The sequence below is a fragment of the Papio anubis genome, chromosome 8, assembly GCF_008728515.1.
Source record: "Papio anubis isolate 15944 chromosome 8, Panubis1.0, whole genome shotgun sequence".
Lineage (NCBI taxonomy): Eukaryota > Metazoa > Chordata > Mammalia > Primates > Cercopithecidae > Papio > Papio anubis.
In genome coordinates, this window is record NC_044983.1 from 115485238 (window position 1) to 115502569 (window position 17332).

General features: G+C 36.8%; 1 protein-coding gene across 4 annotated transcripts in view; it reads left to right on the top strand.

Annotated features, from left to right (window-relative positions):
- The window catches only part of COL14A1 (collagen type XIV alpha 1 chain), a 281368-nt gene that overhangs the window by 98953 nt on the left and 165083 nt on the right, over positions 1–17332 (top strand). For all 4 annotated transcript variants that reach the window (XM_031650141.1, XM_031650143.1, XM_031650140.1 and 1 more), the window contains exons 6-12: positions 2318–2473; positions 3325–3444; positions 4841–5005; positions 9156–9317; positions 12427–12578; positions 13727–13856; positions 15275–15420. In XM_031650141.1, coding sequence (XP_031506001.1) covers positions 2318–2473; positions 3325–3444; positions 4841–5005; positions 9156–9317; positions 12427–12578; positions 13727–13856; positions 15275–15420 — 1031 coding nt within the window. The remainder of the gene's footprint in view (positions 1–2317; positions 2474–3324; positions 3445–4840; positions 5006–9155; positions 9318–12426; positions 12579–13726; positions 13857–15274; positions 15421–17332) is intronic.

The window sequence follows — 17332 nt, forward strand, 5'->3', positions numbered from 1 at the left end:
AGTCTTATTAAAGTTATCAATCTTTTGACTTATAGTCAATTAGTTCTGTATCTTGCTTAGGAGCTATACGGAATTTGTGTTTCCAAGTCATTTCTGACTTAAAAGAGCTAAATAAACAGAACATGTCTATTGGAACCAGAAAATACCAATTTCATTAGCTATCTTTTAAATAAGCAGAAAGGGTTCCCTTTCTAAGTGCCTATCCATGTGGTTCCCAATTAATTTATAAGTGAAATAATATCCCCAGTAGTTTTGGAAAATAAAGAAAACTACTCTCCATTTGAGAGTAAGTTTCCCCCATAAAAACAGAGAAAAATGGGTTCTTGAAGCTTAACCAGACTTCAGTTTTCCCTGGTTATGTCCAAAAACAAATTAATTTTTATCCCGTGACTTTTTGTGGTATTCCATTTTAGCCTTTTTCTTAGTGTGGTACAGTAGGGCTAACTCCCAAATACAAAGTTACCAGCTGATGGCTCTGCATTTGGTGATTAAGAAAGGGAATCTGGTCCCAGAAAGTGAATATATAAACTTTGGATTGAGTTGTACTGTTTAGCTTCCATAATGAATATTGGAGTATTTCACTGGCAAATTCATTTTTTCCCCATCTGGTAAAAGCATCTAGGTATCCCATAAATATTTATATCTGGAAAAAAATCAAGATCCTTTAAGCAAAATGTGGCCTGGTAGGTGCAGAGACACGTATATTAAACTGCCTATGCCAACCATAGTAGTTCAACTATTTTTTTTTTTTTTTTTTTTTTTTTTTTAGGTAAAGGCATATTCAACTTGTTTATGAACACTTCTGTATTTTGGTTTTCATTATATATGTTTAAAAAAAAAACAAACAAAGATTTTTCTAAGCCAGCAAGAAGTTAAAAAGGATACAAGAAACCCACCCCCAAAACCCCTCTGCCTGCCACACACACTTAATGATCTCTAGTCCTAATATGAAAATTCAGCAGAGTTAAGCAGTTCTTTGGAAGCACAGACTAGAGTACGAAGCAATGTTGCAGTAGGTACTAAAAGTATTAGTCTGTTCTCACAGACTGCTAATAAAGACATACTCAAGACTGGGTAATTTAAAAAGGAAAGAGGTTTAGTGGACTCACAGTTCCACATGGCTGGGGAGGCCCCACAATCATGGCAAAAGACAAAGGAGAATCAAAGGCACATCTTACATGGCGGCAGGCAAGAGCACATGTGCAGAGGGAATCTCCCTTTTATAAAACCGTCAGATCTTGTGAGACTCATTCACTATTCTGAGAACAGCATGGGAAAGACCTGCCCCCATTATTTAATTACCTCCCACTGGGTCCCTCCAATGACACGTGGGAATTATGGGAGCTGCAATTCAAGATGAGATTTGGGTGGGGACACAACCAAACCATCTTGATATTGTTAAGGCTTTGTGAAACACTTGGAGAATATTCCTGTGTCTTGGCTCTGTGTGAATAGAAATGGTGAATTTCCCCTAAAGAAGCACAGATCTATCCTAGATCAGGCAGCCTCCTCCATTTTTATAGAGGCTTAGCCATATGCCCTCTGCATTTCCACAGCATTGCTGTGAGTGGGGCCTTCTCTGATGGTAAAACATAGGTACCATGGCCACTGGGCATCCTCTTCTGAATCTTTGTCCTGAATCCTAATTGAGCCATTAAAAAAATCAATTATTTACGTGATCTTTAGGAACAAAATTTACTGTCACATATACATAATATGCAAAAAACGTTTGACTTTGGGGAAATTCTTTGGCCTTTTTCCAATTATCTTGTTCCAAAAGCCCTTCCTTCTTTAGAAAAAGTCTCTGTATCTTTCTTGGATTAAATATGCAGCTGTAACGTTTCGTTGAATTCAGAAAGCCCGTATTTCTCTTTTCCTATCACTTCCTCTAGCATAAATTTATCAGGATAGGAGAGCCGTCTTTTTGCCTCCTGGCTGTCTTCCCATCTCGGCTGACTGGCACACACTGGTGTTGCTAAGACCTTTCCTGGAAAGAATCAACAGGCGAAAGCCCACAGCTGGATGCTTTTGCACAGACACTACTTTCTAAAATACACAGAAGGCTGAGTTGCCAGGATGGTGTGAACCTGCCCAGTATTTTCCTAACTATTTCCAGAGCACTGGCTCTACTGCCAACCATTACCACAATTTTTTTTCTAGTAAAATACATTTAAGGGAAGAGTTGTAAAAAGATGGCTGCTCCTATGGGAATGTTTTTGTATTCTTAGCACTAAGTTGTCTAAAAGACGTTAAGATGGACTGTTTTTGAAGTTACTGTGACAGTAACACATGTGCTTTTCTGGTTTGTGCTTTGCAGAAGTGAAATTTGTCTGTCAAACTCCAGCGATTGCTGACATTGTAATCCTGGTCGATGGTTCATGGAGTATTGGAAGATTCAACTTCAGACTGGTTCGGCTTTTCTTGGAAAACCTGGTTACAGCATTCGATGTGGGCTCAGAGAAGACACGAATTGGTATAATTTCTATTATTAGCAGTAGCAGTCAGCTGTCAGTGCAAAACCACTGGGAAGTGTTTTAAGAAATTTCAAAAATTCCTTACAAAGTGACTTTCAGGATTGCAGGATACTCATCATCTCCAAAGCACATGTTTCAATCAATAAATATTTATTCCTTCTAATTTTTGCAATGACAGTGTCATTCAATTAATTATTGAACATATTTTAATTTTCTGAAAAGTCAAGATCTTCTCTGTTAATAATAAAAATAAAACTTTAAAAGTTACAGCTGGTTTAATAATTTATTGCATAGCAGTTTTCTTTCTATTTAAAAGAAATAACTAAATCTAGGAAAATGTTGAACTAGAAAATTGGCAGTCATTTTATAGTACAAGATAATCTTTGCCAAATTAATTCTAGCCCAGATAACAAGCAAAAAAGTTGTAAATCTTTGAGCAATATTACAAATAATAAAAATAATAAATCTTTGTTAAACAAAGTCTCCTAGTTTAACTTTTAAATAGCCATTAAGAAAAATCACTCCTTTGAGAATAAATCAACAACAAATAAATCTAGGCCTTTTGTCTACAAACATGATCAGATTTTTTTTTTAATGCCAAGTACCTAATTGGGTACTCATTTATAAATGGCTGGAAAATATGTCCACTCCCTCGAACTCCGTATATGTTTAACTTGATTCCTTTAATTCATCTTACTCAGCAAGTCTTTCTGAAAATTTATAGCCGGGCCAAAAATATATATATATATTGCAAAGATGAGGCCTTTCGTCGTTCTAGTTTCTTGAGTAGCTCACTACATTTTTGAGTAACCCATTATTCCTGGTGAGTTTCCTAATCTTTTTTTTCCAGGTCTTGCACAGTATAGTGGCGACCCCAGAATAGAATGGCACTTGAATGCATTTAGCACAAAAGATGAGGTGATTGAAGCTGTCCGAAACCTCCCATATAAAGGAGGAAATACACTAACAGGTATATTTTGTTCAATCCATGTTATAACAACATATCTTTTTGAAGAATAATTGTATTACCTCATTTTGCCACTTTGTGTTATCATAATGTTTTAATTAAATTAGCACTTAGGATTCTTTGATGACGGTTTTCCCAAATTCAGCATTGAGATAAAAGCCAGATATCTCATTCCTTTTACTCTATGACTCTAATGTTTCAGGAAGGGCTTGGTTGGGTTAGGAGAAAATGAAGCAAGCCCTGAGACCAACAGAGTGGAGTAGCTGTCTGACTTTTGTCAGCTACTCTTTTCACTGCTTTTCTCCTCCTGCCATCCTCCACCCTGTTATTTAAATAGAAACAAATCTCTTCTTATTTTCAAAGGAGATATTTTCTTTGCCCTTATTCTGCAATCAGTAGTTATCATGAAGATATTATGATATAATTTTCTGAAAAGTCAAGATCCTCTCTGTTAATAGTAATACGGATCTTTGGCTCACCAGTATTTTTGATGAATGATGAATATAAGAATATTTACATTATAATCATCCATGGCACAGTCACAAAGGGTTTGTAAAAATTTTAACCTTGAGACATGCTGCAAGCTGAGCATCCCAACTATGAAAATCCAAAATGTTTGAGTGCCAACATGATGCTAAAAAAATGCTCATTGAAGCATTTCAAGTTTTTATTGTTTAGATTTGGGCTGCTCAACCAGAAAATATAATGCAAGTATTCCAAAATCCAAAAATACCTGAAATCCAAAACTATTCTGGTCTCAAGGATTTAATAGTGGATATTCAACCTGTATTGCCTACCACAGGTACATATTAGAGATGCTCAGATGAAACAATGTAGATGTTGTTATTGATTTTTATGCAGCAAACAATTTATTAAACACAAATCCTATAACAATATTGCACCATTTCTTATTTTTTTTCTGGATGGAAAGTGTCATACACACAAGGCAGGAGTATGATTAATGATTTTAGATCTGTCCCTTCTACTCCTAAAAAACAAAGAGGGGGATTGTTCGGTTCCTTAGAATATCACGAACAAATTGAAAACCTAATGATAACGCACTGCTGTGTGAGTATTCTTGCTTCATCCTAAATTATAAAGGTTCAGATCTGCTTGTACACAATATCTATTATCATCCATTGGCCATGAATTCAGAGTTCTTTATAAATGCTAGTTTCTGAGAGAATGCAGTGTTTAATTATTTTCATTACCTTTATTCCAGTGGATTTTAGTTCCTTGTTGAATCTGTGAAAGACAAGGTTATTGTAACAATGAAGAGTCACATGTAATAAAAACTCCTGTGGCTCAATAGGTTACCCATCTTGTGGTTGTATTTTGGAGAATTTGGAGACTTTTTATTAGAGATGGCTGGTGTTTACTTTTCCTTGTTTTCTACAAGGTCTTGCTTTGAACTACATTTTTGAAAATAGCTTCAAACCTGAAGCAGGATCAAGGACTGGAGTATCCAAAATCGGCATTTTAATCACAGATGGAAAATCCCAGGATGACATTATTCCACCATCTAGAAACCTTCGTGAGTCTGGTGTAGAACTGTTTGCCATAGGTATGTGCTCTTTTTAGTCTTGTTTCAACTAAGGTCCTAGACCCACAACCACTTAAAACAATATGTAATGTGAAATGCACTTCACTGAAAGCCAGGAGACCTGAGCACTTTCTAGTCTTGGCCCTTGCCATAGGCAGCCCTGTGATCTGAGCCCAGCTTCCTTACAGTTAAAATGGGAGTGATGCTAGCTGTCATGTATCCCATGGTGTGAGGATTTCTAAGTGAGGTGTCATGTATAAAATGCTGCAAAAAGCATAAAGTGGCATGCAAAGGCCTGGTATATGTTTGTTACTGTTTAATAAGTCAAGACTTTCCTTAAGGGTCACAGCTATCTCTTTTCTGGCAGTATAGGAAGACTCTAATTTATCATTTTCAAGGAATTAGGGTCCTGCAACTACATAAAGAAGACACAAAGTTCAAGATTTGTAGTAGTTCTTATCGGAAACTAACCCTTTATAAGGTATCCTTCTTGTGTGAAAAAGCATATATATACACATATATATACACATATATGTGTGTGTGTATATATATAGCATACATTTGGAATAACTACAAAATATTTAGATGATGCATCTTTGCTGTTGATTAAAATGTTAACATTTTCTTTGGCAACGGGAAGGTCTTCTATTTAGTAGAGAACAACAAACTTTCTCAGCAGAAAAAATGCCTGATTCCCAAGCAACACTGAAATACAAACCAAAATATAACAGCAAATTCCTTAATAGGGCTCTGAAGACATTTGAAATGGGTTATCATGAATGCTCCCTTTTATTATGTTTTACATATTTATTTTATTTGTGATAAGTCTTTAGTCCAAATAAAATGCATTTATTTTCCTGCATTTATCAAGAAGATGGTGCATGTTTCTTTTTGTGAACTTCCCATGAGATGTTTCTTCTATCAAAAGAGAGTAATCTCTACCCTGGAGTTACATACCCAGTTATAGTGGGTGCTGGCATAAAAACTACATATTTCAGAGTACTTCTACTGCTGTGAAACGGAACTATCCAGGGAGAAGGGGCCTGGGAATACGTGTTTTGAAACCATACCCAGATCTGTATCTTAAAATCATTCTCCAGGGTTGAGAACTACTGGTAAGCCCACAGGAATATCTCCTCTGTGTATATTGGTTAAATTTCTCTCCCTTAGAGAAAGATCCTGAAAAGTTTTCCTATATATATATATATATATATATATATATATATATATATAAAATATTTTTCCTATATATATATATATAATTTTTCATCAGAGGATGTTTCTGATCATTTATTCAGAACTTGTTTCCTACTAGTATGTAGCCAAGTACAGTCTAAGAACAGCTGCAGAAGCTGTGGAAACTATGGTGTTCCCTCCTGTTTCTTTTCCTTATTCCTACAGCATCTCCAAGCAGTGAATTCCCGGAGGTTCAGGTTGTATCTTCTTCACCTTTTCATCCTGATCGCCTATCCCAGTGCTTGACACTTAAAAAGTATCCCATAAATGGCTGTTTAATAAGTTAGTGCTCTAAAGAATTTCTAAGATAGCATTATAACCCATAGTATTAAAAATAAAAATATTCATGAAACATACATGTAAGAGAGGTGTATTATTATTATTCAAGTAAGTGATGTGTACAGCCATTACTGCTACATTTTTCATTTACAGAAGAAAGAACAAAGAAATCCCAGGAAAAAATTAAAAATGTATTATGTTCGAACTTTGTTTTGGTAAATTAGAATCTTGTTATTTTATGTGCATGTGTGTGTGGGCGGGAGGAGCTAGGTGTTATAGCTCAGTGGTGTGCAGGAGCCAGCTCATGCCAGTTTGCAAGAGCCAACTGTGCACATCTCTTCCCAAGTCTGCATTCTGTGACCTCATATTGGTAGTCCGGAATAAGCTACAGTGGGGGTATTTATTCTACAGAAATTGGCAAACACTATAAATTAGGGCAGAAATCTGACTGTTAAATATTTACCACATTCACCAGCACACCCCTGGAATTTAAATGGGCAATAAATGAATTTAACCATACGGTGCTTCACTTGTAAAGAAAAATGTGAAGTTGGTCCTAGGAGTTGAGTTAAATTTGCTCTGTAGGAACATTTCTTACCCTGAAATTTAATAGTACATCTTTTAGAGTTATCAATGAAAAAAAAAAAAATCTTAAGACCCTGTCCTAGATTTGCTACTCACAATATGGCTTATAGAATGTTTAATTCAAGAAGTATTAGCTTACATACTATGCACCAGGCATTGTGGAGGTTGTTGGGGTACAAAGATGAACAAGGCAAAATCCTTACAAAACAAATTCCTCCAAAGTCATGATGACCATTTCCTCTCTTTTCTGTGCAATTGCAACAGTCAAACTATTTTATTTGGGAAGGTGAGGGAGAGGCAAAATTGGGTCTATTTTTCCCAGAATATTCCTATATAAGTCCAAACTTGTCGGTTTCAACTGAATATCACAAAAAAGCATTATTGGCACTGCTCCAGCATGCATTCAATGTTATATTCATTCAGATGTACATTTTAGAAGCAATTGTAGAAGTCCTTCAGGCAAGAACCATCAGAGAGATTTATTTTCCTGTCCTTTTGTCCAATAAAGGAAATCTCTGTCAAAGACTTAACCTAATGGAGGATTAATTTATGTGTTTATTCTCCATTTTCTGCTCTTGTTAATGATAAATAAGTGATTTTTTAAGCAAAGCTTTAAGTAAATTCATCCAGATGTGATTTAGACTTCTCTGAAAATTACCTGGAAATCAGCAGTATTTATTATCCTGCAACCTCCTAAAGCAAATAGTTCAGAGACAACTAACGCTTTGTTGCTCAATATGTTGGGGTTGAAAGATAAATTAATTGGCACAGGCAGCCATCTAAGAAGTAATTCATGTTGCCCCAGGTAATTTCTCTTCCTTGCTTCTATAGAACCTCCTTTTAATGCCCTCTGATGATTGAAACGACGGGGATTATAAAGAAATCCTCCTTGTTTGATGAAGCTTGGGGAAGGGAAATCTACCTTCCCACCCAGAAAACTTAACCTTATGCCTCTCCTTTCCTATCTCTAACATTGTTGGTAAATATTTAGTCATTTTAATGTGCAGTCTTCTGAGAGGCAGTATGAAATAGGGGAACAATAGTTCTAAACTCATAGGATTGTTTGTGAGGATTAAAGGTGTTATTATATGGAAAACAGTTACTATGGTGCTTGGGGACACGGTGATCAAACTCTTTTTTAAGGGTTTGTGTTCACAGCTTTCTGTCCTATTCTAGTCCCTGCTGTATTCCAGACACCCAACTTTGTGCTTGACCATGGCATTCAGTAGATACTGTGGAAGGACCAGAAATTTTCTATTTACATTAGTAAAATTGCAGTGGTTACTAGACAGCAAATTGTATTTAAGTATGTTAAAAAATAATTTTCCCTAGCTTTCTCCTTGGCTTAATGCTATAGAATCATAATTTCAAATATATGTATATGTATATTTGTTCTAGCAGTATTTCTCAATTTCAGTAAACTTATTTTATAGAAACTTAAACCTGAAGCTTTGATAGTTTAGGATGCTGGTTTAATTACTATTACTTCTGCAATATTCATGCAAAACAGAATTTAGTTTTATGAAGTCATCTTCCTGTTACGATGTATTGAGTAAAATTAATATCTAATCATTTAAAAATGATTCTGCAACTGACTTTTTGTAAAAAGCAATCTGATATGAAATGTTCCTCTTTAAAGTAGCAGATGCCTATAACCAAATCCAAGACTGCAAGTCCACCAGAACGAGGGAGGGTGACTGAAGCAGCCTCTCAGATGGGGTTGGGGGAGTCCCAAGTGTTGTTTACTGGGACACGAGCACATAATAGCTTTCATCTTGTCAATGGTACATATGCTCGCTCTTCCCTTTTTTTGCTTTCTTTCTACATGAATAATTTGTTAGAATCAGAGCTATCGTTTTGTGTTATAGATATAAGACGATATTTTTTCATTTCATCAGTTTATTTCATGTGTGTGCATTTTAAATAAAATTTTAAATATATATATATATAAGTAGCAGATGATGCTTTGACTGCAGTGAAGATTGACTGACTGGGTCAGATCAGGCCCACCGCAGTCACTCTTTCCAAGGGGGCATAAAGGTCACCATTCTCCTGTTGTCCTCTGTGTAAGGGGTGAAAAATGCGGATGTGAATGAGCTGCAGGAGATCGCCTCCGAACCGGACAGCACTCATGTGTACAATGTTGCCGAATTCGACCTGATGCACACAGTTGTGGAGAGTCTGACCAGGACTGTCTGCTCTAGAGTGGAAGAACAGGACAGAGAAATTAAAGGTAAAATGAGTGACAGAGCAGTCCTGTGGATGTCAGTATTACGGTGCACAAGCCTATCGTGAATTGGGAAAATTCTTTTCATTTTCCATATTGGCTTTCTGAAGACCCCCTATTCCCCTAAGACCCGAGCCATCAGAGTAGAAAAGGGAGTATATTAGCAGGCTTTGTGGAGGTGAAGGAGAGACTCTTTAAACACAAGATGATTTTCTCCATAATGTAACGTTTACTTTTATTTAAAAATTAAACTTTTTAATTTTAAGATAATTATGCATTCAAATACAGTTTGTAAGAAATAATACATGGAAAGATTGTGTGTTCTTTACTCGCTTCTCCAATGGCAAAATCTTGTAAAGCTAATTGCATTACTACAAGCAGAATGCTTGCCATTGATACAGGCAAGATGCAGCACGTTTCCACCACAAGGATCGTTCCTGTTCCCTTTTATAGCCACCCTCACTTATATCCCTCTCCCTCTCTCTATAATCCCAGACAACCACTACTCCATCTCCAATATTTTTCATGTCAAAAATATTATGTGAATGGAGGTATGTGGTATGTAACCTTTGGGGATTGGCTTTTTTCATGCAGGAGAATTCCCTGGAGATTCATCCAAGTTGTTGCATGTGTCAACAGCGCTTTCTTTTTAATTGAGTGTCAGATTCCATGATGTGGATGTGCCACAGTTTGTTTAACCACTCACACGTCGAGGGGCTCCTGGGTTGCTTTCAGCCTTTGGCTATGATGAATCAAGCTGCTGTGAATGTTCATGTAGAGGTTCTTGTGCAAACATAAGTTTTCATTTCTCTGGGATAATGCCCAGTAGTACAATGGCTGGATCATATCCCAGTTGCTGTTTTGTTTAGTTTGGTTTTCATTAAGAGTGGCCTCCTTGCTACTGGACAGTGGTGAAAGTCCTGACTCACTGCTAGGTCTCCTCTGACACCATCACAGAGTGAGGGGGAATGGTGCCTTATTACTCCCAGGTGGGGTTGAGGGTCCAGGCAGGCTCTTCATGTGGTCTCCCTTGATATCACAGATAGGATTGTAGGGGAAAAGATTCATTACCCTCTGCTGGGGACGAATATCTCTTCTCTGCTTGACCTCTCACACCACCCTAGCTGGCATGAGGGGCTTGGGGTGGATATTAGGGCACCCTATTACAGCCAAGAAAGGCTGGAAATTTTGGCTTCCCACTAGGCCTTTGCTGGCATGGGTAAAGGTGTGGCCACAGTTTTTTTCTGTGTTGATTATCTGCAGTAGAACAGTTATTGCCAAAAATGTTTAAAAAGTTTCAGTCTTGGTAGGCTGGCCATTTCCTGGTCCTTTGCTAGAGGGAGAAGATTTTGTTAGCAATTTTTAGTATGTATCTGTTGGTGTTTCTAGGTTGCCAGATACTTTAGCTCCATGTGTGGGATATATGAGTAAAAGGAAGTGGGAGCTCACTGCTGGGAGCTCCTGAGCCCTGTAGTTCTGCACTCATTGACCTTCTTCTCTCTACTTTTCAGCGTCTTCTTATGCTTGTCTTTGATATAATTTCCAGAGTTTTTAGTTATACTCAGCAAAAGGAATAGAGTAAAGCACAGCTCTTCTCTTTCTTGGAGCAAATCCATCATAGATTTTTAAGCCTTGCCCCTCACAATATCACTGGTCTGCAGGTTGCGCTTGCCTTATAGAGTTGTAATCTGAGAAGAGGGTAATATCCAAGTCTTCTTTTAAGAGTCTGGTTTTATTTGCTGCCTCTGTTGTAACCAGCGTGAAATGGTTCTTTCTGGCTACATGTCCTTCTCTCTGTCATCATTCCCCTTTCCCCAGGCTAGATCTCATGGGGCTGGGCTGGGCATCCAAGCAGTATGATCCTGAACACATTTCTCCGAGCTTCAAAGTGAAGCTACTTTAGAGCTCAGTTTTTCCAAAATAGTCTACATGTGGTTGATGATACAGCATGTAATAAAGTTCCTGGCCATAGTTTGTGTTCAAAACAGTATTTTAAAAATTGAGATTATTAAAGTCCCTTTGAGTGAGTGCCCTTAAAGTGTGAGAAATTCTAAAGTTTAACCTTGTTATTATCATTTACATATTGTATCCCCCCTCCACTTAGATTTTGCATGTCCCAAATTTTTATAGAATCATTTGCTTTAACATGTGTAACACATACGAAAAAATGCTTATGTAGTGTTGAGCTCATAGTGGGCATTTAATATATGTTAGTTGCTTTTTCTTCTTTCACATTTTTAGATATTAGTCACTTGTTGAACTGAAATTTTTACTATAGAGCCTGTGTTCTCTGATGCTTAAAAACACAGACTCTTGTGTCAAGCCCAGATATCAATGTCAACTCTGATACTAATTGTGAGACCTTGGTCATGTTAGCTAACTTCATTGTGCCTTGATTTTCTCACATACGAAGTGTGAACAGTAATAGGAACTAGGGAGAAGTAGATGAGATTAAAAAAAAAAACTTCTAAAGACTCTGAAGAGAAACTTTCAATACACACATGCTTAGTTCATGTTTGTTTGTGTGTTTGTTTGGAGGCAGAGTCTCGCTCTATTCCCCAGGCTGGAGTGCAGTGGCACGATCTCGGCTCACTGCAACCTCTGCCTCCTGGTTCAAGCGATTCTTGTGCCTTAGGCTTCTGAGTAGCTGGGATTACAGGCACCTGCCACCATCCCCAGCTAATTTTTGAATTTTTAGTAGAGACGGGGTTTTGCCATGTTGGCCAGGCTAGTCTCGAACTCCTGATCTGACCTCAGGTGATCCACCCACCTTGGCCTCCCAAAGTGTTGGGATTACAGGCATGAGCTACCATGCCCAGCTGTTAATGTTTGTTTTTATTATTTATTAACAATGACCTTAATTTGAGAAAGTTCTCTAGAGTCAAGAACTACATCTTATTTAAGTTTGGAATCCTCAGAACTTAGCGTAGTACCTGGCACCTAATAGACATTTAAATGTTTGAATGAACAAATGGATAACTGAATCAACTTATCTAAAGAGGAAAATCTTAGAGGCAGCATAAAATCAGTATTTATTTCTGTCTAATGAGATGTCTTAGCTTCATAAGAAATAACTTTGGGTAAGAGGTTTATTTGATGTGTTTCTTTAATTTAGCCTCAGCCCATGCCATCACTGGGCCGCCTACGGAGTTGATTACTTCTGAAGTCACTGCCAGAAGCTTTATGGTTAACTGGACTCATGCCCCAGGAAATGTGGAAAAATACAGAGTTGTGTATTATCCTACCAGGGGTGGAAAACCAGACGAGGTAAAAAGGAGACAGTATTTTCAACCATCCTTTTTATTCTCTCAAGTCTTCTACAGTAGTGAGAACAAGGCAGAAATTTATGTATAAGATTATTCCGTCACAGACATTTTAAAGAATTTGACTGAAATGCATTTCCACTTGTTCATATTCTTCTCCCATATCTCTGAGTTATGGCAATTACATCTTTCATCTCTCCAAATAACGCTCAGAACTGGTCATGTATGACTTTCTAACACAACGTATTTTTCTTCTTCAAATTAGTAAGTTCTAAAGTAAAAGGTATCAGTAGCTAATTATCTGGCCAGGACCCCTTTTGCTATTTGTGCATTTTTTCTGCTTGGGAGTGATCTGAGCTTTCTGCCTCAGTGAAGTCTGTGCATTCCAAAGTACGTGGTCATATACGGACTAGTCCTCCAAGCCTTGGAGTTTCCTGGACATTTGTAGGGATGAGTGCAATGGAAAAGCCATAATAAAGCAGCTGTGGCCAGCATTTTTTATGGCTTGGCTAACACAGGCGAGAACACCTATTGCCAGATGATTGGATCCTTCCCATTTCCTACCTTTGATACCACAATTCACAAGGAATATGTTAAAACACAATGAAATTCTTTTTTCTTTTTCTTTTTGTTGTTCTAACCTCTGACTGACCTCAGCATATTTCACAATATTCTGTGTTATGGTAGGATTTATGATATTTTTTAAGCGTTAGAGAAGTAGATTGTGGAGTCTTAAATCATTTGGACCAAAAAAAAAAAAAAAAAAAAAGGAGAGAGATCTGAGTGCTTCCAATGATTCTTTTATTTTTCACGACTAATAAATCTTTTAAATGCTTCCCAAAGCTCTATGGAAAAATATCATGTTTATTGTTATTAAGTGGATGTAAATAGGATAATAATTAGCCTGGTATCAACACAATTATTTCTATTAGATATGAATTAACAAGGGACTTCTGGACACATTCCATAAAAGGTGCCTCACTTCATGTAGGCATTCAAAGAGCGTTTGACTGCCACAGTGGAAAGGAGGATGTGGCACAAACAAGAAAATATTCAATGAAATATTCTTGCTGGAGATATTTTCGCTTTTTGATTTCAATTCTGTGTGTAAGATATTCCATGCTCTCATTACTCAAACTGTTCTTTAAACAGGTGGTGGTAGATGGAAGTGTATCTTCCACAGTGTTGAAAAACTTGATGTCTTTAACTGAATATCAGATAGCAGTCTTTGCAATCTATGCCCACACTGCTAGTGAAGGCCTACGGGGAACTGAAACTACACGTATGTATTTAATTCTACCCCACTTCTAACTTTGTGGAGTGCTGCTTAGGGGGCCTTTCTTAAATTGAAATTCTGCTCAGGTCGTGTTGATAGACATCCTGAATCAAATTCAATCAAATTCACAGAAGACATTTGTCGTGCTATATGTGGTACTTGTCCATGCTAGAGCTGTAGTCTTGCAGGTGCTATGTCTTGAAAAAGTTGTTATAAATCTCTGATAGGTTTAAGAGCAATTTGGTGGTGAAGAGTACAAAAACATTCATTCATTTATTAAATAAGTATTTAATAAATGCCTACTATGAACCAAGAATTGTCCTTGAATTTGTCAGTAGAAGTAGAGAAAAAACTCCATAGCTCTCCTGCCCAGTAGAATGCCAAGGCAATTATGTTACTGCTATCTTCATTGTTCATATCATTGTAGGTAAAACAAGCTTCTGAATACTAATAATTCCCTTCCTGGGTAGGTTCATAGTAACACACAATGACAACATACACACATAATACACACACACACACACACACACGCACATGCACATGCACACAGAATCATGAGAAGAGATAATCTTTTTAAAAAGATCGAACATCTTGTAGTCATTTCTAATATTAACTGAGTTCCTATTACATGCGAGGCACTATGCAAAACTGCTCTAAAAAATCTGCCTCTGATAGAACAATAACAGGGTAAACAACACTAATCACAATGCGCCATGCACTGTGATCATCACTTTCTGAAATCTGTTGGATTTATCCCTGGCAACAATCTGTCAGATAAGTGTTAATGCCCTCACTTTGCAGAAATATTTTAGTGACAATCCTTATTCTCAAGGATGTTTTAGTGAGCCTGGGCAACATGGCAAAACCCGGTCTCTACAAAAAATACAAAAATTAGCCGAGCATGGTGGCACGCCACTGTGGTCCCAGTTACTTGTGAGGCTGAGGTGGGAGGATTGCTTGAGCCCAGGAGGTGGAGGTTGCAGCCAAGATTGCACCACTGCACTCCAGCCTGGATGACAGAGGAATAACAGGTCTCAAAAAAATAATAAATAAAAGTAAAAGGATGTTTTAGTGTAGTAGGGGGTGGGAACGCAAACCAAGGATGTGCAAGCAGATTAGTGCAATGAAAGACTGTAAGCACTCTCATAGATCTGTGTACAAGGAGCTGGAAATGTCAGCAAAGTCCTGAACTTGATATTGTGGTTAGAAGAGTAGGCAGGGCCACATTAGGGAGGGTCTAGAACCATATTTGAAAACAACAATGTTTCCTGTTTTTCATCAGCATTGTTTAACGCAGGAGCTTGCAATTTATTCTTAACTCCTTTCTCCCTTCTTATGGTCAATCTTATTTCTTGATAATTTCATTTTTCTCAAGGACACATATGTAAGTGGCTCAACATTAAAAAAAAAAAAATCTCTTGCAGTTGCTTTACCCATGGCTTCTGACCTTCTACTGTATGATGTGACTGAGAACAGCATGCGAGTCAAATGGGATGCAGTACCTGGGGCCTCAGGTTACCTGATCCTTTATGCTCCCCTAACAGAGGACCTGGCTGGGGATGAAAAAGAGGTAACCACCTGCTACCTACTACAGTCCTAGAATCTTTTATTTCCTTAAATAAAATAAAATTTTTATTGTAAAAATTTAATGTAGAAAATTCAGATTAGCCAAAAGAAAAAAAAAGCATGTATAATCCCACCACCGAGAGATAGCCGTTGTTAACAGTCTTTGTCAATGCATTTTAAAAGCAACAAATGGAAGTGGTTTTGTAGTCTGCTGTTTTCATTTTATTTATTGTGAATCTCGTTCCATGTCATTAAAGAAAATTTTACGAAGTCATTGTATACACCCATAGTATTCTACTGTTGGTTTGAACAGGTCATGTTTAATTAATCTATGATTTTAGATATTTAGATAGCTTGCTATATAAATAATGCTTTTGTGAATATTCCTAACATACATCTTTGCATAATTGTTTATTTCCCTAGGATAAATTCCTAGAAATAGAGTTTGTTTTTCAAAGGGTAGGCAAATTATTAAGGTTTACATTCAGTATTGCCAAATAACTCTAGAGGAATGTTATATATTTTGCTTTGGTGGTGGTGCATAAGTGACTATTTTCTCTGTATGCACTGAATTAAGTTTTTTCTTACTAATTTGAGAGGTAGATAGACATACCTCGTTGGTGCAAATTTTTGAATTTATTCCATTTTAAATGATGAACCTTTGACCTTCAAATGACTTTCAAACATTTTAGTACTCATTTTTAATTTATAGGGGACAATAGCTATAATGCAGACATGTAAGGAATGAAGAGGATGAATCTGACACTTGGAAGTGTAATGACCAGGCAGGGGCAGTTAATAAGCAAAGCAGTTCAGAGAACTTGGTTGTCTAAAATTGTGTAAAGCCTGTCTCTGATGACGGAAATCTTTAGGGTCGAAAAAATGGTGAATCTGAGTGTCAAGAATAGAGTATTGGTGACATGTGTCTTTTTATTTCCAAGGCTTAGACGGCTTTTGCCTATTTGAATTTAAAGTTGATCTGAATTATTTTGACAAAAGAGAGACTTACAAATGGTGCTGAGAAGATGCTCAGCCTCACTATGAAAGAGAAAAAGAATTAAAGGAATAGTTGTTTATAACCAATAGATTAGCAAAAAAAATTTAAAGTCTGATAATACTGTGTATTCATGAGCACGCAGGAAAAGAATCACTCCTGTAACTGCTGGCGGGCATGTAGTTTGGTACAGCTGCTTCGGAGGATATTTTGAAATATTTCATCCTGTTGAAGATATATACTATTTTTTGGAAATGTATCATAGGGAAACATCTTGCAGGCATTTTTCAATGCAGGCATTTTGTTGGAATAAGACATTGCAAACAACTAACATGCCTATTAATAGAGGAATGGAAAATAGTGATATATTTATAGAAAAGAATACCATAAAGAAATTAATGATGTCAACTCTGTCCTTGTGTATCAACATGGATAAATCTCAAAATGTAATATTAACACAGAAAAAAATAGCAAGCTGCAAAAAGATTGTGTTGATATGATCCCATTATGTGTGTTGTTAAACATACAGCATCATATATTGTTTATAGGTATATCTATATACATACAGAAGTACAAAAATGCAGCCGTAAGATATACATCAACCTCAGGGTGGAGGTGGTGAACAGAAAGAATGAGAAAGACCTTTTATCTGTATATATTAATTTTTTAAAAAATAAAATCTGAAGTGGATATGACAAAAATTTGATATTTATCCAAGTTGAGTAGTGGGTACATCAGTGTGTATTATATTATTTTCTGTGGGTTTATGTTATATATGTTGAGCTAGTTCAAAATTCAAAATTTTAATTTGATGATTAGCCCTGGCAGTCATGTGCCTGTAGACTGTCTATGGAGATTTTTTTTTTCCTTCCAAAACATAAAACTATCCCATCACTCTATTGTCGCACAACTGAGAATGTTG